Source organism: Pseudorca crassidens, chromosome 9, assembly GCF_039906515.1.
Source record: "Pseudorca crassidens isolate mPseCra1 chromosome 9, mPseCra1.hap1, whole genome shotgun sequence".
In the NCBI taxonomy this organism is placed as follows: domain Eukaryota; kingdom Metazoa; phylum Chordata; class Mammalia; order Artiodactyla; family Delphinidae; genus Pseudorca; species Pseudorca crassidens.
The window spans coordinates 31,433,539-31,456,695 of NC_090304.1; the positions used below are offsets into that span (position 1 = coordinate 31,433,539).

Consider the following 23,157-nt stretch of genomic DNA (forward strand, 5'->3'; position numbering starts at 1 on the left):
TATATTTCATTTTCTCTGTAAAATCAGAAGTAATTTAACTTCAGGAGTCTTCATGGAAGATAAAAATTTTATCACTACCCATGGAAATAATCATCTTCCCCCAAAAAAGAATCTAGATGTCATTCCAAGTGGACGTTTTAGGTCTATGATGGCAATAAACACTTATAAAAACAAAGGAAGACAAAGATATTCTAATAAAATATACTCTTTCTGTAATTGCCAGAGTGATGTTTTACTCAGTTGTCAATGATATTTATTGTTGAAACACTTGGGAACATTTAACTTTGGTGAAAAGCAGTTTGCTGGAGGACTTTTTACTACCTGCCTCCTAGAAAAAGTAGAGGACAGAGAGAGGAACGTGAGGGTCCACACTCACCTTGGCATAAATGCAGCTTTCATTGAGTCTCTGCAGTGAGCAGTTCTTGTCACAGAGAGGGCACATGAAGACTTCAGTGGCCTTGCAAATTTCTTGGCTTGAGAAATCAAAGAAGAAAAAGAAAGCATGAACCTCCATGTTTAGGAGGTACTCAGCCCCTATGGCCAACCCTGTGGGAAGCAGCAAGGCAGGGAGGAAAAGAAGAAATGGAAATAGTTGGGGCCGGGTGGCAGGTGGGGGGGGGGGGGTGGACAGGTGAGGAAGAACTTAAGACAGTGGCTCCAACTCAAATTTTTAGGATTTTTGTGATACAGAGTTGTTTGTTTGCTTCTTTGTTTTAGAAATCTCTGCCAAGATATTGTAATGATAATAGGCCACATTTTATACTCGGGAGGCACCTGTGGGGCTTTGTCACAAGGACACTTTTACACCTGATTTCATGGCATGCAGGATAATCTTGTGAGGAACAACCGAGGGTGTTTTAACCAAGCTCACAGGCTTGGACATGGCTGAGCTGGAGTCACATCTGACTGCTGATTTCTCAGGTCTAAGGATCTTTCCCCTGGATCTCGTTGCTTTCCAATCACCAAAATGAACAGCATCCATAATTCACATAATTTCATAGCCCCCACTGCAGTCAATCAGTGCATTATGTTCATTGGAAATCTGAGGAAGTTTATCGCGACACACACTGTCACGATAACATGGCATAGATTTTATTTACTGAAATATATAATATTCTCTATTAGAATGTAACTTCATAATATTTGTCTCTTAAGTTCTATGCTATCTTTTAAAAATCTCAGCATACATTACAGATGACATTGTGACATGAATAGGGCATCGATAACAATTTCTCAAAAGCCTAACAGCCTGAGAGTTCACAGCAACCTGTTTTTAAGATGCTTTGTGCCTTTATCTGTCATACCTGACCTTTTCCCACTAGGTATACCATAAATAAATTGTCCAAGTAAATATGCTTTGGAAATATTGAAAGCAATATAAAGGCTTTCGAAAATATGCCTGGAAATGCAACTGTTATTAAAAGTTTAATTGGCAGTGTTGATAGCAAGATTCGCTGTTTTCAAAATGTTTTCAAAATGTATACACTCAACGCAAAAAATAATGCATGTGTATTTCAAATGCCTGATGTGTATAATCTCAAGCCAAACTGGAAATGACTAGTAAGTAATAATGCTATACAGTAATACAATACTTTACAAAAAGCAAATGTGGGTCCATGTCCATTACGTTTAGTCCTCAATGCAGTCTCCTGCAATGGTAACTATCTCCAAACTGAGAGGAAATTGATGTTTAATTTAAGTGATTCGCTCAAGGTCATACAGCTAACAAGAGGTAATTTAGGGAATTGAGTTTAGGTTTTCCTGATTCTAGGTCCAGTTCTCCATCACCTATAACTCATCTAAAGGACAGATAAGTTTATGTCATATTAAGAGGAACTTTCCTATCAAAAACTGCTATTAATAATAATGATGGTGTAACAGGTCTTGTATATACTATAATTCTCCCACTTTCACACACATCATCTTGCTAGTAATCATAATGTCTATGTGAAGTAGGAGGAAGCAGGTAAAACGTACATTTTAAAAACTCAAAAGAAAGAGACAATTATACCTCCTATTAGTAGTACTACTAATTTGTATAAATAAGAATTAACGTTCCTCCTGAAGAAAATTTTTATTAAAATAGGCTTGCTATCACAATTAACTGTGTTTTGAGAATGACATAATGTGCCCTGCATTGAAATCTCATACTAAAATGGTATTAAGTTTGGTTAACACTATATTATCTTTCCCACCTTCCAAATGATCACACAAAAGCACAGATGTTTCAAAGCACTCAGTCTAGAATCCCAGCCATTAGACTAGCCTTATTTTTATTTCCGGAATCATCAAACTGATTTTCTATAAGTTGTCCAAAATACAACTTGATAGGTAACATAAAAAATATTAAACAATTTTGGTAATGTATTTTTTAGCCTAAAATATGGAATTTGAGATGAAATCACAAAGTTCTTTGACTTTACTCAACCACTAGATGGAGGGAGAGTGCCCAACTTGAGTGTTTCTTAATTTCTTTTGCAGAAACTCATAATATAAACCACTGCTTGAAGTGTGGCTTTCTTTTGTCTTATATCTGTTGTTAGATATACACATCAAGGGCTGATTGGAAGGAATGATAATTACAACCCATTTAAGATCTGGGACGAGGGAGCAATTTGTCCATTTGGGGATGGATGCCTGGACCTGCTCTAGGGTCTTGATGCTTCCTGTAATCCTGTTAACCTGACAAAGCACAGAATAAGATGCTTGGTGATGTCCATTTTGGGGAAATGTGGTAATATGAAAGTAGGTTTAAAGGAAGGCAGTATGGAAGCATGAGTAAAGCATGGATTTTACAATCAGATATAATCATCAGGGAAAAGCAAATCAAATCACAAGGTATTACCTCATACCTGGTGTGATTGTTATTATCAAACAAAACAAACAAAATAAAAGTAGCAAGTATTGGCAAGGATGTGGAATATTTAGAACACTTGAATATCGTTGGTGGGACTATAAATTGGTACCGCCACTATGAAAAACAATACAGAGGTTCCTCAAAAACTTAAAAACATAACTACCATTTAATCCAGCAATCCCACCTCTGGGTATATATCTAAAGGAACAGAAATCAGAATCTCAAAGAGATATCTACACTCCCTTGTTCACTGCAACATTATTCACAATAGCCAAAATATGGAAATAACCCAAATGTCCATCCACAGATGGATGGATAAAAAAATTCTGGAATTGACATACAACAGAATATTATGCAGCCTTAAGAAAAGAAGGAATTTCTGCCATATGCAACAATATGGATGAACCTGGAGGACATTATGTTAAGTGAAATAAGCCAGCACAGAAGAACAAATACTGCATAATTCCACTTATATTAGGTATCTTAAAAAAACACACTCATAGAAACAGAGTAGAATGGTGGTTCCTAGGGGGTAAGGGAGAGGGAAATGGAGAGTTGCTGTTCAATGGGTATAAAGTGTCAATTATGTAAGATGAGTAAGTTCTAGAGACGTGCTGTACAAACAACATCGTGCGTGTAGTTAACAATACTGTAGTGCACTTAAAAATTTGTGAAGGGGGTAGACCTCATGTTAAGTGTTCTTACCACAATTTTAAAAAATCAGATATAGGTTTAAACTTACTAGATATTCCCCCCTAAGTCACTTACCTCTCTGAGCATCAATTTCTTCATCTCCAGTTGGAGATAATATGCAACTGGGATATTATGTAATGAATATTGATAATGTGCCTGGCACACCATAGGCACTTGATAAATGGAAGAAGACCTTATTGCTGAGGATGTTGTCAGGAGAGGATTTGAGAGGCCCTTTAGGACGTAACAGCTTTTGAAAAGCTGGTCAGTACTGAGGACCAAATACAGAGTTCTCATGCCAAAGAGGCAAGAATGGACCGCAGAGTTGTTTCTGCCCTTTGTCCCAGACCTGAAACCCAAAGCCTGAGAAGCAGGGACCATATCTACCTGCTTGTTCATTTTTATATTGCTATGATACATGCTCTACAGGGCACAAAACTGACCACCTTTGATTGTATAAGACCAATGTGCATGTAAATATATACATGCACATATATATACAATAAATAATCTATAACATGATTTTCATGTAATTCTACAATTAACTGCAGAGCAGGTAAGAAATATGACATTAATTCACGTGAACATAGCTGGTAGAAACATAATACAACCCAATCTTCAGCTTTTCAACATTTTGTTACCTTGCAATAAACAAAAAAATAGCTTAAAACAAAACTAAAACAAAGCAACTCAAAATAAAAGCCCTATGTCCTCCACTCACTCGCCATGATAACACCTAAGACTTAACCATGTCTGACACCTTGAATGGAAAAATTCAGTCCCATGAAATTTTGAAAGTCAAGATATTCAGTGATGCTTATCTTAGTTTAGAATAGAAAGTCTGACAGGATCTTAATTACAGTGTGACAGAAGTAGCAGTAATATAATACCACAAAGCACAGAAGAAAAGAGTTTGCTAGAGCCTTTTAAAACACTCCTTGTGCTAAAGGTTAAAGAATACTTATCTCATACAAAAGGAGCCTAATTTACTTCATTGGCACGTAAATCAATAGGAACAGAAAATCTATTCCTTTCATTGCCTTTTGTTCATTTTCAGCTTTGTAAGCCTGGAGGAGGAAGTCTACACCACATGGGAAAACTTTGTGAATATGTTCTCCATGGAACCAATTTGAACAGTAGCTAACTGCTTAAAAATCATTTTCTGCTTTTGTCAATTCATTTTAAAAGACCATTTTTTTTTTAAAACCCTAAAGACTATCAAAAAACTCTATAGCTAACACATGAATTCAGTAAAATTGCAGGATAAAAAAGTCAGTATACAAATATCAGTTGTGTTTCTATATACTAACAAAAAACTATCAAAAAGAGAAATTAAGAAAACAATACCATTTACAATGACATCAAAAAGAATAAAATATTTAGGATTAAATTTAGCCAAGGAGGTGAAAGGTCTATACATTGAAAACTATAAGACATTTGCAAAACAAATTGAAGAAGACACAAATAAATGCAAAGATATTCTATGCTCATGGATTAGAAAATTTCACACTTTGAAATGTCCATACTACCCCAAAAGATCTACAGATTAAATGCAATCTTTATCAGAATTTCAATGGTATTGTCACAGAAATAGAAAAACCTATCTTAACATTTTTATGAAACCACAAAAATCCCAAATAGCCAAAGCAATCTTGAGAAAGAACAAAGCTGAAGGCATCACACCCCATGATTTCAAACAATATTATAAAGCTATAGTAATCAAAAGAGTACATATTGGCATAAAAACAGGTACATAGATCAATGGAACAGAATAGAGAAACCATAAATAAGCCCATGTATATATGGTCAATTTTCGACAAAAAGCCAAGTATATTCAATGGGGAAAGGATAGTCTCTTCAATAAATGGTGGTGGGAAAACTGTATATCCACATGTAAAAGAATGAACCTATGTATCTTCCACCATACACAAAAATTAACCCAAAATAGATTAAAGATGTAAATTTAAAACCTGAAACTGTAAAACTATGAAATCAATCTTGGCAATGATTTTTAGGATTTGACACCAAAAGTAAAGGCAACAAAAGCAAAAATAATCAAGAGTGACTATATCAAACTACAAAGCTTCTGCACAGTGAAGGAAGCTATCAACAAAATTAAAAGGCAATCTACCAGGGGACTTCCCTGGTGGTCCAGTGGCTAAGACTCCGAGCTCCCAATGCAAGGGGCCCAGGTTCAATCCCTGGTCAGGGAACTAGATTCCACATGCCACAACTAAAAGTTCTTGTGTGCCGCAACTAAGACCCGGCACAGCCAAATAATAAATAAATAAATAAATATTTTTAAAAAGGGAATCTACCAAATGGGAGAAAATATTTGCAAATCATATATCTGATACAGGGTTAAAATCTAAAATATATAAAGAACTCATACAACTCAATAGCAAAAAAAAAAAAATCTGATTAAAAAATAGGCAGAGAAACTGAATAGACATTCTTTCAAAGAAGATACATAAATCAACAGGTACATAAAAAAGTGATCAACATCACTAATCACCAGGGAAATGTAAATCAAAACCACAATGATATATTACCTCATACCTGTTAGGGTGGCTATTATCCAAAAGACAAGAAATAGTAAATTCCCTGGCAGTTCAGTGGTTAGGACTCCACGCTTCCACTGCCAAAAACAACAACAACAAAAACCAAAAAACTCCAAGTGTTGGTGAGGATGTGAAGAAAAGTGAACCCTTGTGCACAGCTGATAGAAATGTAAGTTGGTACAGCTACTATGGGAAACAATATGGAAGTTCCTTAAAAAATTAAAAATAGAACCACCATATAATCCAGCAATTCCACTTCGGGGTATATATCCAAAGGAAATGAAAACAGGATCTTGAAGGGTATATGCACTCCCATGTTTTTGCACCATTACTCACAATAGCCAAGATAAGTAAACAACTTGTGTCCATCAGCAGAGGAACGGATAAAGAAAATTTGAGATACACACACACACACACACACACACACACACACACACACACGCATGCACACACAAAATAGAAGAGTATCCAGCCATGAGAAAGAAGGAAATCTTGCAACTTGTGACAACATGGGCTTTGAGGGTATTACACTAAGTGAGATAAGCCAGATAGAAAAGAAAAATACTGTATGGTATCACTTTATATGTGAGCTCTTAAGAAAGAAAGAAAGAAAAAAAAAAGCCAAACTCATAGAGAATAGAGAAGTAGTAAAAAAAATATACATATATATATATATATATAGTATTTTTATTTTCAAGACACTAGAACTCCAAATTACAATCTCACTTCTCAGCTTCAGAGGTTACTGATTCAACATCATATAAAGAAATGCCTAAAGGGGGATGAATATTTCCAGTGGGCCCATGTTTGTCCAGGAAGATGCTGCCTTCCAGAGCGGTAGTGAGTTTGCAAAACTCTGAAATAAACTTGTCACTCAGTGAAATGCTTTTGAACAGTAGGTGTTTCTTTGTTTTCATGCTAATTACCATTTGGCCTTCAGGAAGAACAAGGGGATTCTGAGATACTAAATCAAGGAATTTGGTTATGGAATAGGGTTCAAACCTGGGACAATGAAAATATTTTGCTTTTAGGCAAAATTGTTATACAAATGCATGTGCACATATATATAGATAAAGAATTTTCAAGGAAATGCATTTTATGGTCCCATTAACTGTCATGATTACTACCCAGTAGCAAGGCCATGGTTAAAAGATGGACCAGAAGGGAAAAAAAGTACTGAGCTTTTTTTGAAGGAGGGGAAAAGTACTTTTTCATATTTTGAATTGCATCATACAAGGTTGAACTTGATGAAATCCTTGTGGTGTAGTAAATAGAACATGCTGTTAAGAGGATTCTTTAATTAATTCTTTAACTCATTTAATTCTTTAATGTGACTTTTACCTCTGCTGAATAATAATGTTTTGTTCCTATATCCAAATCTTGAGTCATTTAAACTTTAACAGAAAAATCACCATTCTGATAAATGTTTGATGTTTCTCAAATCTTATTTTACTACCATTTTGATATCTTAAGTTGATGCTAAAATCTTTCATAAATCTATTCTCATAGAGAGTAAGAAGAAAGTAGAAAGTGATTTTATGTTCTCATGAGAGGAGACTACTTAGGGTAGGATTTATATGGTATGAATATTTTGTTTAGACATCTTTAACTATGGAAGGTTCCCTCATCTGCTAAAAGGAATACTCATCTCCAAAGGTGGTAATGAAAGTTGCATAAAATGAAACAATATATCTGGACAGTCTTTGTATATCTTAAGTGTTTAAAGAACTGTAGCTATTACAATTATTTGAATTAATGTATTGAGAAAGCATTCAAGACTACAAAATACTATGTAAATTTAAATTATATAGAACTGTCTATTGCATTGCTGAATTATTGATTATGTGGAATATACTAGAAAGAGACATTTGCCATAAAGAGAAACAGTCTTAGAATTTATCCAAGAGACTTTGCATATAAAAATATAGAAATGACCTTTTTATAGTGCTTCTCCCCTGCAAAAACAAAAACAAGCAAATAAATTTAGTACCATAACTCACTTTTATAGTCAGCATTACTATAAAGCTTTCATCCAATCAGAAGAAAGGCCAAATTTTTTTAATAAGTCTGTTAATAGCTTACCTTACTTGACTTGCATTCATTGTTAATATTCCATAGAAGAAAACACACAAGCCAACAATAGCTGCAGGAATCAGCATTCCAGTATACCACCCCAGCCAAGCAAAGTATAGCCCAATCTTCTCACCAAAGTATAGCCTGCATGAGAAAGCAAATCCTTAGCTTAAGGCAACGTAAGTGACACTACAAATAGCGATGTCGCACCTAGTCAATTTCAGATGGACAATTGACTATACTGGCCCAGTTCCTCCTGCGCTCCATCTGGGGTGTCTTAATAGTCTTGCTCATTAATGAATCCAATAATGGTGATATTGTTTATCATTAAACATTGTCATTATAGGAGTCATTTTATTTTATTTGTTATCGGAGTATGTTTATTTCTTTCTTTTTATAAGCCAGGTCTTGCTTTTCTTCATCCTCCTAGTAGAATCCCTTTTTGTTTTCCTTACACAAAGCTGTGCTAAACCATATTGCTTTGGCATAAATTAGAAAAACATCTCCCTCTAGGTAGCTGCTGAAAGCAGACTTGATTTCTGTCTCTCTCTGCACCCTTGGCCCGACTCCCTTATGCCAGACACAATCTGCACAACCGTGTCACACATCTTCCTCAACAAAGTTCAATTCTGCTGTTCCTGGAGCACATGATTCCTTCCTTGGTTTATGCTGTTCCCTTACTTTGGAATATTACATTTCACCCTCTTCTCCTGTCTGGCTTGTACTTACCCTGTACTTTATATCACTTCTCCTGGGAAGCCTGCCCTGATTTCACTTCAAACCTGGGTTAGACGTCCCTGCTCTTGCTATCACATTCCCTTCACCCATGTTTCAGTGTCTTAAACTTGTAAAACTTTATGACAATTACCTGTCACTCCCCTATTCCTCTCCTTCCCCATCAGAATGCAAGCTGCTTGAAAGTGGACCTGTGTCCTGTTTCATTAGCACCCACCACAGGAAGTGTTTTATTGAAAGAAGTGAAGGGAATGAATGCATTTTATTTCCCTTCAGCTTATTAACATAATTTATATGGAAGTAGCAGATGAATAAGGCAGTTCTGATGACCACTCAGTTGTTCTTTCTTCACCGAATCTACTGCCAATAGTAACTGTCACAGTTTATACAGCTCTGGTAAAAAATAATAATTTCTGGAATTCTGTACTGGTGTTCGTCCCAGCACTAGTTTTAAAGATTGGTGTTTTACAGTTCATTTGGGAATACCTCTCTGTGCAAAAATTCTTGCTGGGAAGAAAATTCTCTTGTTATGTGTTTTTCCTTAACAAGACTTCTCTCTCTGAAAATCATTCTTTCTACTCCATTCTCTGTATTGTGCCAACTAAAATTTGTGCGTATTCTACCAAGCGTAGACATGGAGCTGTCCTCCACTGAGCACCATTTACCTAATTTTTTTGTTTTTTCATTTATTTCTCCTAGGAGACAGATCAATAGTCTATTCATTTCTTATATACTGACAGTGTTCTACTCTGAGACGAAGCTTATAATATTAACAGTTATTCTAATATAGCCACTTGTTCCTTTAAACAAGTGTTCTTCTGTGGGGTGGAGTAGGGTTTTGGCACATATTACTAACATTTTTATAACGATGACTATAAAGGACTGCACAGACAGACCCCCTTATATGGAAAGCATTATACCAAGATTTTAAATCATACATTGTTGAAGGTTAAGAGGAGCAATAATGTTATTTGACAGGAGTATAATTACCTAAGTTACAGCAGATTTCAGATCTGTTTCATGAGAAGAAGCTAGTTCTAGGCAAAGAAGGCTAATGAAAATGTCCTTAACCTAGAACGTGGGAAGTCACAATCTTTTAGGATCTCTAGGTGTTCCTTAAATTTCTTTAAAACCATGACAGGGCAAGGAGGAACAGGGGGTTGCTATTGGTGTCACCCCATCACACGTCACCCACCGTCACTTTCTTTTCATGTTTTATATACTGGTGTCCTATGTGACATTTCATTTAATAATAGGATTCTACTGCTGAAATAACTTCTATCATAAAAAACTTCTATTATAAAAACAAATGTTAAGTTGACCTCTTTTAGAGAGAATCATTTCATTTAGTTTTTAAATTTAAATCCTTCCGGTGCCTATTGAGAAACATTGAAAAAAAACCACACAGCTATTTTGTTAAGCAGGTTGCGTAGTTGACCATTTTTTAAATGTATTCTTTCCAGATTCCAGTATTTCCCATGGAAAAATAGATTGAAACGAAGATAGGCGTTGGCTACTAAATGTTTGAGTCTATTCTTAAAATGAGAACAAAACACAAACACATGTTCAGGAATGGTTGTTTATAAAAAATAAAATGAATTGATAGTCCCTCACTTTTCAACCACTATTACTGAACTGCCTTTTTCAGCAGGAGAGAATACAGGCCTTGCCTGTGGGTGTCCATCATCTGTGACACAAGTATATTAAAAAAACTCTGATTCCAGGACACCCTCTTTCTCTCACTATGGACAGGAAGCCACACAATAAGAGGCTCACGTCCTCAAAATTGTATAGTCTTAAGAACAATGTAACTCCAAATAATTAAAAAGTCACAGATTTTAAGGCAATCTTCCTACTCATTGTAGAAAACTGGGTCTTGTACAAAATGCTATGTACAAGATTGTATAGTTTAATCTGAATGCCTCATCGCCATCTCAATTTTGTTAACAAGAAAGTTCCTAGAGAGCAGGCACCTGTTGAAATGCCATCTATACTCTTTTATGGCCTTCATCTTGGGTGGGTCCCTCATCACATCTCTCCCCTTAGCCACTTGAACACAAAATACATGATTTTCATAAGCAAAATTTCCCTTCTGAGTCAACACCCAGAGAATTGGTAATAGCAGCTGAATCACCCTATTTATTGAAAATAAAAGTTGCTTGGTGAAATTACCTGAGGCAGCAATAGCAATGTCTCCTATAGATAGGAGAACTGTTGACACTGAAATGCTTGCTTGAAAATCCCAACTTCACTTTAATTCCTATTAAATATGGTTTTGTGAATTAGTACATCTCACCGTATTCATGTAACTCTAAAACAATTATTCTTTAACCTGCATAAATAAGACTCTGATAATTTGCTGTGATTGAATTAGAATCAAAGCATCTTGATTTTGGATATACCCAAGTACTTAATGTTTGAGATAAAAATGGTTTGGTGTTGGATAGTATGCTTTGTACATCCATTCCACATTCTACCCTTTTCCTTCCTGCTATGTGCCCAGGAGGCTCACCTCTATGCATAGTATCACCTATGCTTCCTTCTTCTTGCTTCCTGATAGGCTCATTGGCCAACTGAAGGTACCAGCAGGAGATCACAAGGAGGGATAAGAGATGTGGGGTATTTTTATTACTCTGACTTTCTTCTTCTATGATTATAGCTTTTAACAATTTCTGCCAACTGCTCTCTCCCTTTGTCCCTTCAAGTCTAGGTCTGATAACAGCTTCCAGCTTTTGCCAGTCCCTGGAAGCTTCATTATCATCTGTTGGCTCCCTTGATTCTATTTATACTTCTGCATATTAAATTCTATTATTAAATTCTCTTCAAATACCCCTTCTATTCTATCAGTTCTATCAGTTTCCTGTTGGGAAAATGACTGATATAGTTATGAGTTATTCTTGATATTTATATTTCATAAACAACTCAAAATATCAACAAATATAACCTTATAATATGAATGCTCTTTTTTATTTTACTTTACAAATATTTCTAGTTATCTGGGGACTTAAGTCCTTTTTAATATATATTTCCTGATTTTTTTAAATAAGAACAAATTATTCTCCATCAAAATAAAATAAATCATGAATATAACACTATTTCAAGACTAATTCAAGTTGAGAGCAGTTATTTACGAGGATATACCTCCTGGAATAGAATAGACACTCACTAAGTATTTGTTGAAGGATAAATACATGCATAGATGCTATGTTGGCCATTTTTCTCTTTGCTCTTAGATCCATTTTCTGCCTTTTCCTCTTTGGATTTGTTTTCATGGGAAAGTAGATTATATAGATTCACTTGTAAATTGCTGCTGGTAAGTTACACTGGGAGGTACTGGAAGTCTCAAAGGTGGAAGGAAGGGAGGAGCCCATATCTTTTCTCCTCTCCTGGCTGTCCTCAGGGCTGTCTCCAGAGCAGCCATAATTTGTTATGGCTCCATAATTCTCTGTGGCTCGACTCTCAACACTTCATTTTCCTGCAGGTAGTCCTACTCGTGGATGGCATAGCTCTTGCCCAACGGCTCAGGTAGTAAGCTCTGAAATATACTTCATCTCATTTTCCCTCCAGCTTTAAGGGTTGTTAGCAATTTTCTGCTGTTGTTAATCGCTGGTTGCCTCACATTTCTGTTTGATTTCTCAGCTTTCCCATCCCCTGTGCTACTGATTCCCTAAATTAAGTTCCTTTCATTGAAAAGACGTATAGTGGCTTCTTTTTTCTTAATCACCTCCTAACTAATACAGATAATTTGGTGGGTAAATAAAATAATAAGAAAAGGATAACAAAATAGCATAATATGTCTTCCGTTATCAATCCAGTACCTGATTAAATCCAGGGGCTGATGCTTGTACCACATTCCCCAGCGTGCCCAGCGCTCATATAATAGATGTCTGTTATTCTGAGGTCCATGGGTTTTGATGGGCTGGTTACTCTTGTAGGCTCCCTGAAACAAATAAAATAAGATGAATTGATATTTATTCTTTTAGTGAAATTTGAACTAATAGGAATTGTTTTTGCTTTTTTTCCTTAGGGAATAATTTAATAACTTACTGAAAGCTTCAGAAATTATAAACGTAAACCCATCACTGAAGTGATGTAGTAAATGCATTTATATATCTATATTTCATTGAAAATACTCTGATAGTTCCTTAAAAATTCTTTCTTAAATCCCTTTTTTAAACCAATGAGATCCCTTTCACTTAAAGTAAGCTTTAGGTTTCATTGTTTGGAACCCAAGGTCTTGTAATAAACACAATATCTTCATCATCATTGAGAGAAATTGTTGTAATCTTTAGTTCAGCAATTGAGCATTATTCTGCTTTGAGAAGTGATCCAGTACCAGAAAATATTTATTTCATTTATAGAAGCTAAGGGAAAGAGTCAATGTTCATTCAGCAAATATAGACTCCCCCCCCAAAGAATCACTATGCTGTCCACGTGAAACTGACATAATGTTGTAAACCAACTATATTTCAATAAAAAAAAATTTAAGTATAAGAGGCCTGTCTCCAGTGTTATTCATGTTTTGAAATCTGTAAAATTTACTTCCGGTTAGATATTCCAAAAATGGAAGCATGTTTTCCAATTCTTTATATCCCCCTCAAAAATCTGTCATATGGGTTGCAATTTCAGAAACATAGAATATATATGCCTTTTAGAGGAACGTGTTCCCTGAAGGCTGAACTGCTCTGCTTTTATAATTTAAAAAAAAATGATAATAGATACAGTGACTTTATTTTCTGAATCAAAACTTAGGACACAGGATTTTACAAAGTCCCTCTGCTCACTCTAATATGTGATTCTACTTTTATGAAATGTTTGATGAAAATTTAAAACAAGTGGAATTATGCCTCAGTTACCTCACCTAAATGATGAGGATAAGAATAAGTATTAATGATACCAATACAGAGGGATCTTGTGAGGGCCCGTTTGGAGAATAGCTATAAAGTGCCAGCCACATAAGAAGTATAAAAATAATGTCAGTCGGGCTTCCCTGGTGGCGCAGTGGTTGAGAGTCCGCCTGCCGATGCAGGGGACACGGGTTCGTGCCCCGGTTCGGGAGGATCCCACATGCCGCGGAGTGGCTGGGCCCGTGAGCCATGGCTGCTGAGCCTGCGCGTCCAGAGCCTATGCTCCGCAACGGGAGAGGCCACAACAGTGAGAGGCCCGCGTACCGCAAAAAAAAATAAAATAAAAAAAAAATAATGTCAGTTAATTTTAGATGTTTGCTATATTGTGGCCATTGAACAGTGCAAAACTATCATCTGAATGGTTCCAGACAACCAGGGCTCCGAGTTCCTATGAAGAAAGATGGCACCTTGAATCATGGACTGTAGGTGCCTCAAGGCTGAAATGAGAGACACATATGGACTTTGCCTCTGGCTTTCTAAGAAAATAGATAAATTAATTAGGTAAGGGTGGAAAAGCAGTCTTCCCTAAGGGAGTCCAAAGTGTTTAAAACCTAACGACTGGAAGCTAAGGAGATGAAAGTAAAGATCAAGATTCTAAGACATCCACTTGAGAAAAGTTTGTTTGCTTGTGAAACTGGACTGACTTGTTAAGGTAGCCTGCCCTGAGATTGGGAAGGTAAGGGAAGGTGAACCAAAATCTCAGGTTTCTTTCATGTATTCCTGATAATCCTAAAATACATGACTTTCCTTCCCAGCCTCAGTGGTCAGACATAGGCATTTCCTGGGTTTTAGGCGCTAAGCTTTAGATCCGTAGTACCTCATTGTTCTGACTTGGCTCAGTAAACTCAATCAACCATAATGCTCTGACTCTTGCCCACCCATGCATTCTCATCCCTTTTCAGAGGACTATGTACACTCAGTGATCCCCACCACCTCCATGATCGGCCCCTTCCTCCAACTGACACACTTTTCTACTGTCTCCACTATTCATAATTGATGGGATTATCAATTCCATCAATATTTTAGGCAAACTCTTTCTCATATATATATTCTCCTTCTTCCCTTTCTTTCTTCTTTGTCATGCCAAATTTCACTGGACATGTCTCTTTCTTCCCTCTAGCTACTGTCTCTTTTGTAAGTAAAAAATAAATCTCAGCTGTGGGTGCAAAGTGTGAGACGGATACTAATAATACTCCTGCATTAAGGAAGAAGGAGGTCTAAACTGTGATTGTCCTTATTCAAATTATAGTCAGTGCCACTGACTCCATTTTCCTCTAAATAAGTCTTGTTTTTCTTTCTTCAAGTAGTAGTCTTTAAAATTGATAGAAAATTCCCGAGTCCATTTTATTGACTTGCTGCTTTGTTTTCGTTACTTGTATTTCATCAATATTGTTTTCCAGTCGTTTTGTGTATGTATACCATATACTAGTACTTCTACCAAATTATAAGAATAAATGGGAAAATGACTATTATTTACAACCTATTCCCAATAGTTTCCAAATTTCACACAAGAAACTATCAAATAAACTGTCAGAACACAGACTAGTTAGGTAAACAAAATTACTTAGAGAACAAAACAAACCTTCCTGTGCTACAGAAGCTCTCCCAGGGACTCAGGTTTGCCACTGAACAGTTTACCACTTACTGACTAGGTCGTATTTGACATGGTGTTTAATTTCTCTGCGCCTTGCTTCTGCATCTCTGCAATGGAAAAATAATATCTCCCCTCCAAAGTTATTGTCAGATGAGTGGGAAAACCCATGCACGGGACCTGTTGCACGAAACACTCTAACACATTATCTGTTATCATTATTTCTATTCCTAATATAAGTAGGTATGCCATAATGAATAGAAGCATTGGAGTCTGGCTTCCTGGGCTCAAAACTGTGCCTTTAATACTTAACCTTTCTCTGCCTCAATTATCTATCTATAAAACAGAGTTAATATTATTGCCTATCTCAAAGGGTTGTTGCAAAGGTTAAATGAGATAGTCCATATGAAACGTTTAGCTCAGTACCAGACAGGAAGTGCTCAATACATTTTATCTTTATGAGTTATACTAGACTGTGAATTCCTCAGGTATAAGGGTTATGTCCTATGAGTTCTTAGCCTTAAAAAAAAGAAGACTGATGGGCTTTGAAGACACACACATTAAACCTCTAAAGACCCTGTTCTTATTTTGAAATATATAACTGCCTTAAAAAGAATATAGGAGTCAGCTGATCCTTTAACCCCGTCCTGTCTGAGCAAAGAACAGACGCCCTCTGGCAACCTACACGCAGAAGCGGGGCCAAATCCAAAGCTGAGCCCCGGAAGCTGTGCGAACAAAGAAGAGAAAGGGAAATCTCTCCCAGCAGCCTCAGAAGCAGCGGATTAAAGCTCCACAGTCAACTTGATGTACCCTGCATCTGTGGAATACATGAATAGACAACGAACCATCCCAAATTGAGGAGGTGGACTTTGAGAGCAAGATTTATGATTTTTTCCCCTTTTCCTCTTTTTGTGACTGTGCATGTTTCTGTGTGAGATTTTGTCTGTATAGCTTTGCTTTCACCATTTGTCCTAGGGTTCTATCTGTCCATTTTTTGTTTTTTATTTACTAAAAAAAGTATTTTTCTCTTAATAATTATTTTTTGTTTTAATAACTTTATCTTACTTTATTTTATTTTATCTTCTTCCTTCCTTCCTTCCTTCCTTCCTTCCTTCCTTCCTCTCTCTCTCTCTCTCTCTCATCTTTCTTTCTTTCTTTCTTTCTACTTTTTCTCCCTTTTATTCTGAGCCATGTGGATGAAAAGCTCTTGGTGCTACAGCCAGGAGGCAGGGCTCTGCCTCTGAGGTAGAAGAGCCAACTTCAGGACACTGGTCCAAAAGAGACCTCCCGGCTCCACATAGTATCAAACGGCGAAAATCTCCCAGAGATCTCCATCTCAACACCAGCACCCAGCTTCACTCAACAACCAGCAAGCCACAGTGCTGGACACCCTATGCCAAACAACTAGCAAGACAGGAACACAACCCCACCCATCAGCAGAGAGGCTGCCTAAAATCATAATAAGTCCACAGACACCCCAAAACACACCACCAGACGTGGACCTGCCCACCAGAAAGACAAGATCCACCCTCATCCACCAGAACACAGGCACTAGTCCCCTCCACCAGGAAGTCTACACAACCCACTGAACCAACTTTAAACTGGGGACAGACACCAAAAACAATGGGAACTACGAACCTGCAGCCTGCAAAAAGGAGACCCCAAACACAGTAAGATAAGCAAAATGAGAAGACAGAAAAACACACAGCAGATGAAGGAGCAAGATAAAAACCCACCAGACCTAACAAATGAAGAGGAAATAGGTAGTCTACCTGAAAAAGAATTCAGAATAATGATAGTAAAGATGATACAAAATCTTGGAAATAGAATAGAGAAAATGCAAGAAACATTTAAAAAGGACCTAGAAGAACTAAAGATGAAACAAGCAATGATGAACAACACAATAAATGAAATTAAAAGTACTCTAGATGGGGGCTTTCCTGGTGGCGCAGTGGTTGAGAGTCCACCTGCCGATGCAGGGGACACGGGTTCATGCCCCGGTCCGGGAAGATCCCACATGCCACAGAGCAGCTAGGCCCGTGAGCCGTGGCCACTGAGCCTGCATGTCCGGAGTCTGTGCTCTGCAACAGGAGAGGTCACAGCAGTGAGAGGCCCGCATACCACAAAAAAAAAAAAAAAAGTACTCTAGATGGGATCAATAGCAGAATAACTGAGGCAGAAGAACAGATAAGTGACCTGGAAGATAAAATAATGGAAATAACTACTGCAGAGCAGAATAAAGAAAAAAGAATGAAAAGAACTGAGGACAGTATCAGAGACCTCTGGGACAACATTAAACACATCAACATTCGAATTATAGGGGTTCCAGAAGAAGAAGAGAAAAAGAAAGGGACTGAAAAAATATTTGAAGAGATTATAGTTGAAAACTTCCCTAATATGGGAAAGGAAATAGTTAATCAAGTCCATGAAGCACAGAGAATCCCATACAGGATAAATCCAAGGAGAAATACACCAAGACACATATTGATCAAACTGTCAAAAATTAAATACAAAGAAAACATATTAAAAGTAGCAAGGGAAAAACAACAAATAACACACAAGGGAATCCCCATAAGGTTACCAGCTGATCTTTCAGCAGAAACTCTGCAAGCCAGAAGGGAGTGGCAGGACATATTGAAAGTGATGAAGGAGAAAAACCTACAACCAAGATTACTCTACCCAGCAAGGATCTCATTCGGATTTCATGGAGAAATTAAAATCTTTACAGACAAGCAAAAGCTGAGAGAGTTCAGCACCACCAAACCAGCTTTACAACAAATGCCAAAGGAACTTCTCTAGGCAAGAGACACAAGAGAAGGAAAAGACCTACAATAACAAACCCAAAACAATTAAGAAAATGGTAATAGGAACATACATATCGATAATTACCTTAAATGTAAATGGATTAAATGCTCCCACCAAAAGACACAGACTGGCTGAATGGATACAAAAACAAGAATCATATATATGCTGCCTACAAGAGACCCACTTCAGACCTAGAGACACATACAGACTGAAAGTAAGGGGATGGAAAAAGATATTCCATGCAAATGGAAACCAAAAGAAAGCTGGAGTAGCAATTCTCATATCAGACAAAATAGACCTTAAAATAAAGACTATTAGAAGAGACAAAGAAGGACACTACATAATGATCAAGGGATCGATCCAAGAAGAAGATATAACAATTGTAAATATTTATGCACCCAACAGAGGAGCACCTCAATATATAAGGCAAATACTAACAGCCATAAAAGGGGAAATCCACACTAACACATTCATAGTAGGGGACTTTAACACCCCACTTTCACCAGTGGACAGATCATCCAAAATGAAAATAAATAAGGAAACACAAGCTTTAAATGATACATTAAACAAAATGGACTTAATTGATATTTATAGGACATTCCATCCAAAAACAACAGAATACCTGTTCTTCTCAAGTGCTCATGGAACATCCTCCAGGATAGATCATATCTTGGGTCACAAATCAAGCCTTGGTAAATTTATGAAAATTGAAATTGTATCAAGTATCTTTTCCGACCACAACGCTATAAGACTAGATATCAATTACAGGAAAAGATCTGTAAAAAATACAAACACATGGAGGCTAAACAATACACTACTTAATAACGAAGTGATCACTGAAGAAATCAAAGGGGAAATCAAAAAATACCTAGAAACAAATGACAAGGGAGACACGACGACCCAAAACCTATGGGATGCAGCAAAAGCAGTTCTAAGAGGGAAGTTTATAGCAATACAATCCTACCTTAAGAAACAGGAAATATCTCGAATAAACAACCTAACCTTGCACCTAGAGCAATTAGAGAAAGAAGAACAAAAAAACCCCAAAGTTCACAGAAGGAAAGAAATCATAAAGATCAGATCAGAAATAAATGAAAAAGAAATGAAGGAAACCATAGCAAAAATCAATAAAACTAAAAGCTGATTCTTTGAAAAGATAAACAAAATTGATAAACCATTAGCCAGGCTCACCAAGAAAAAAAGGGAGAAGACTCAAATCAATAGAATTAGAAATGAAAAAGGAGAAGTAACAACTGACACTGCAGAAAAACAAATGATCATGAGAGATTACTACAAGCAACTCTATGCCAATAAAATGGACAACCTGGAAGAAATGGACAAATTCTTAGATATGCACAACCTGCCAAGACTGAATCAGGAAGAAATAGAAAATATGAACAGACCAATCACAAGCACTGAAATTGAAACTGTGATTAAAAATCTTCCAACAAACAAAAGCACAGGACCAGTTGGCTTCACAGGTGAATTCTATCAAACATTTAGAGAAGAGCTAATACCTATGCTTCTCAAACTCTTCCAATATATAGCAGAGGGAGGAACACTCCCAAATTCATTCTACGAGGCCACCATCACCCTGATACCAAAACCAGACAAGGACATCACAAAGAAAGAAAACTACAGGCCAATATCACTGATGAGCATAGATGAAAAAATCCTCAACAAAATACTAGCAAACAGAATCCAACAGCACATTAAAAGGATCATACACCATGATCAAGTGGGGTTTATTCCAGGAATGCAAAGATTCTTCAATATACACAAATCAATCAACGTGATAAACCATATTAACAAATTGAAGGAGAAAAACCATATGATGATCTCAATAGATGCAGAAAAAGCTTTCGACAAAATTCAACACCCATTTATGATAAAAGCCCTGCAGAAAGTAGGCATAGAGGGAACTTTCCTCAACATAATAAAGGCCATACATGACAAACCCACAGCCAACATTGTCCTCAATGGTGAAAAACTGAAACCATTCCCATTAAGATCAGGAAGAAGACAAGGTTGCCCACTCTCGCCACTGTTATTCAACATAGTTTTGGAAGTTTTAGCCACAGCAATCAGAGAAGAACAGGAAATAAAAGGCTCCCAACTCGGAAAAGAAGAAGTAAAGCTGTCACTGTTTGCAGATGACATGATATTATATATACAGAATCCTAAAGATGCTACCAGAAAACTACTAGAGCTGATAAATGAATTTGGTAAAGTAGCAGGATACAAAATTAATGCACAGAAATCTCTGGCATTCCTATACACTAATGATGAAAAATCTGAAAGTGAAATCAAGAAAACACTCCCATTTACCATTGCAACAAAAAAAATAAAATATCTAGGAATAAACCTACCTAAGGAGACAAAAGACCTGTATGCAGAAAATTATAAGACACTGATGAAAGAAATTAAAGATACAAATAGATGGAGAAATATACCATGTTCTTGGATTGGAAGAATCAACATTGTGAAAATGACTCTACTACCCAAAGCAATCTACAGATTCAATGCAATCCCTATCAAACCACCACTGGCATTTTTCACAGAACTAGAACAAAAAATTTCACAATTTGTATGGAAACACAAAAGACCCCGAATAGCCAAAGCATTCTTGAGAACGAAAAACGGAGCTGGAGGAATCAGGCTCCCTGACTTCAGACTATACTACAAAGCTACAGTAATCAAGACAGTATGGTACTGGCACAAAAACAGAAAGATAGATTAATGGAACAGGATAGAAAGCCCAGAGATAAACCCACACACATATGGTCACCTTATCTTTGATAAAGGAGGCAGGAATGTACAGTGGAGAAAGGACAGCCTCTTCAATAAGTGGTGCTGGGAAAACTGGACAGGTACATGTAAAAGTATGAGATTAGAACACTCCCTAACACCATACACAGAAATAAGCTCAAAATGGATTAAAGACCTAAATGTAAGGCCAGAAACTGTTAAACTCTTAGAGGAAAACATGGGCAGAACACTATGACATAAATCACAGCAAGATCCTTTTTGACCCACCTCCTAGAGAAATGGAAATAAAAACAAAAATAAACAAATGGGACCTAAGTAAACTTCAAAGCTTTTGCACAGCAAAGGAAACCATAAACAAGACCAAAAGACAACCCTCAGAATGGGAGAAAATATTTGCAAATGAAACAACTGACAAAGGATTAATCTCCAAAATTTACAAGCAGCTCATGCAGCTCAATAACGAAAAAACAAACAACTCAATCCAAAAATGGGCAGAAGACCTAAATAGACATTTCTCCAAAGAAGCTATACAGATTGCCAACAAACACATGAAAAAGTGCTCAACATCATTAATCATTAGAGAAATGCAAATCAAAACTACAATGAGATATCATCTCACACCGGTCAGAATGGCCATCATCAAAAAGTCTAGAAACAATAAATGCTGGAGAGGGTGTGGAGAAAAGGAAACACTCTTGCACTGCTGGTGGGAATGTGAATTGGTACAGTCATTATGGAGAACAGTATGGAGGTTCCTTAAAAAAACTACAAATAGTACTACCATATGACCCAGCAATCCCACTACTGGGCACATACCCTGAGAAAACCATAATTCAAAAAGAGTCATGTACCAAAATGTTCATTGCAGCTCTATTTACAATAGCCAGGAGATGGAAACAACTTAAGTGTCCATCATCGGATGAATGGATAAAGAAGATGTGGCACATATATACAATGGAATATTACTCAGCCATAAAAAGAAACGAAACTGAGTTATTTGTAGTGAGGTGGATGGACCTAGAGTCTGTCATACAGAGTGAAGTAAGTCAGAAAGAGAAAGACAAATACCATATGCTAACACATATATATGGAATCTAAGAAAAAAAAATGTCATGAAGAACCTAGGGGTAAGATGGGAATAAAGACACAGACCTACTAGAGAATGTACTTGAGGATATGGGGACGGGGAAGGGTAAGCTGTGACAAAGTGAGAGAGTGGCATGGACATATATACACTACCAAACGTAAAATAGATAGCTAGTGGAAAGCAGCCGCATAGCGCAGGGAGATCAGCTTGGTGCTTTGTGACCACCTAGAGTGATGGGATAGGGAGGGTGGGAGGGAGGGAGATGCAAGAGGGAAGAGATATGGGAACATATGTATATGTATAACTGATTCACTTTGTTATAAAGCAGAAACTAACACACCATTGTAAAGCAATTATGATGTTAAAAAAAAAAAAGAATATAGTATGTGCATGTATTGGGGTGGAGTTTAAAACTGATTCACATGTCATTCATGACTCAGCAGGCAGAGTTACCACAACATGACCTACTTAAAACTGGAAGAGAGGTAATAATCTGGCAGAAAATCAAGTAAATAATGGGGTGTAGATTTTTGGTTTCGGTTTGTCTTAGGTTTTTAGGTATCCCAAAGTAATAGGCACAGACCAGATCCTGCCCTGTTTGGAAGTTGTGTAAATCCCAAGCTGAGTCAAGCATGGAGCTGTGTTGGAGCAGAGGGCTATCTATGTCTGGTCAGAGTGGCTGAGCAATGTCCATGAGTTTCCTCTGAGGGTGGGATTCCTGGTACAGAGCAAATTGCAGAAGGGTTCTGGAGCACAGGAGCCAGTGTGCAGCCACAGATTATCATGGGGTCTCAGAAAGGTCCAAGGCCACTCACTGGATGAACCCTCAAATAAGGAATAAGGCAACTAGACTTAAGTGAAAAAAAAAAAAATGAGATCAAGCATTGAGCAGGAGAAACATTTTTTTTAAATGGAAATTGTACTTCAAAATTACCTCATGTGGGGGAAAAGCTGCTATATATGAACCATTGTTTATAAGTTTACAGATACCTGGAAAAAGAAGAAAAGAACAGTGCTTGAGTTAGTTTAATTGAAGACTTCCCTCTGATGCAACCTACATAATACTTGGGAAAATAAAT

At 36.9% G+C, this 23,157-nt stretch overlaps 2 protein-coding genes across 3 annotated transcripts in view; one reads left to right on the top strand and one right to left on the bottom strand.

Moving 5' to 3' along the window:
* ANO3 (anoctamin 3) overlaps nt 1–23,157 on the bottom strand; it is a 269,884-nt gene that overhangs the window by 76,387 nt on the left and 170,340 nt on the right. Inside the window, exons 10-13 of the mRNA XM_067749578.1 lie at nt 23,013–23,068; nt 12,738–12,859; nt 8,194–8,328; nt 377–473 (exon numbers count right to left, since the gene is read on the bottom strand). Coding sequence (XP_067605679.1) covers nt 377–473; nt 8,194–8,328; nt 12,738–12,859; nt 23,013–23,068 — 410 coding nt within the window. The remainder of the gene's footprint in view (nt 1–376; nt 474–8,193; nt 8,329–12,737; nt 12,860–23,012; nt 23,069–23,157) is intronic.
* MUC15 (mucin 15, cell surface associated) overlaps nt 1–23,157 on the top strand; it is an 89,592-nt gene that overhangs the window by 18,620 nt on the left and 47,815 nt on the right. Inside the window, exon 4 of one of the 2 annotated variants that reach the window (XM_067749583.1) lies at nt 4,608–4,736. The exons of the other annotated variant lie outside the window; for it this stretch is intronic. Coding sequence (XP_067605684.1) covers nt 4,608–4,615 — 8 coding nt within the window. The 3' untranslated portion in view covers nt 4,616–4,736. Of the gene's footprint in view, nt 1–4,607; nt 4,737–23,157 lie in introns of those variants that run through there. 2 annotated transcript variants of the gene reach the window in all.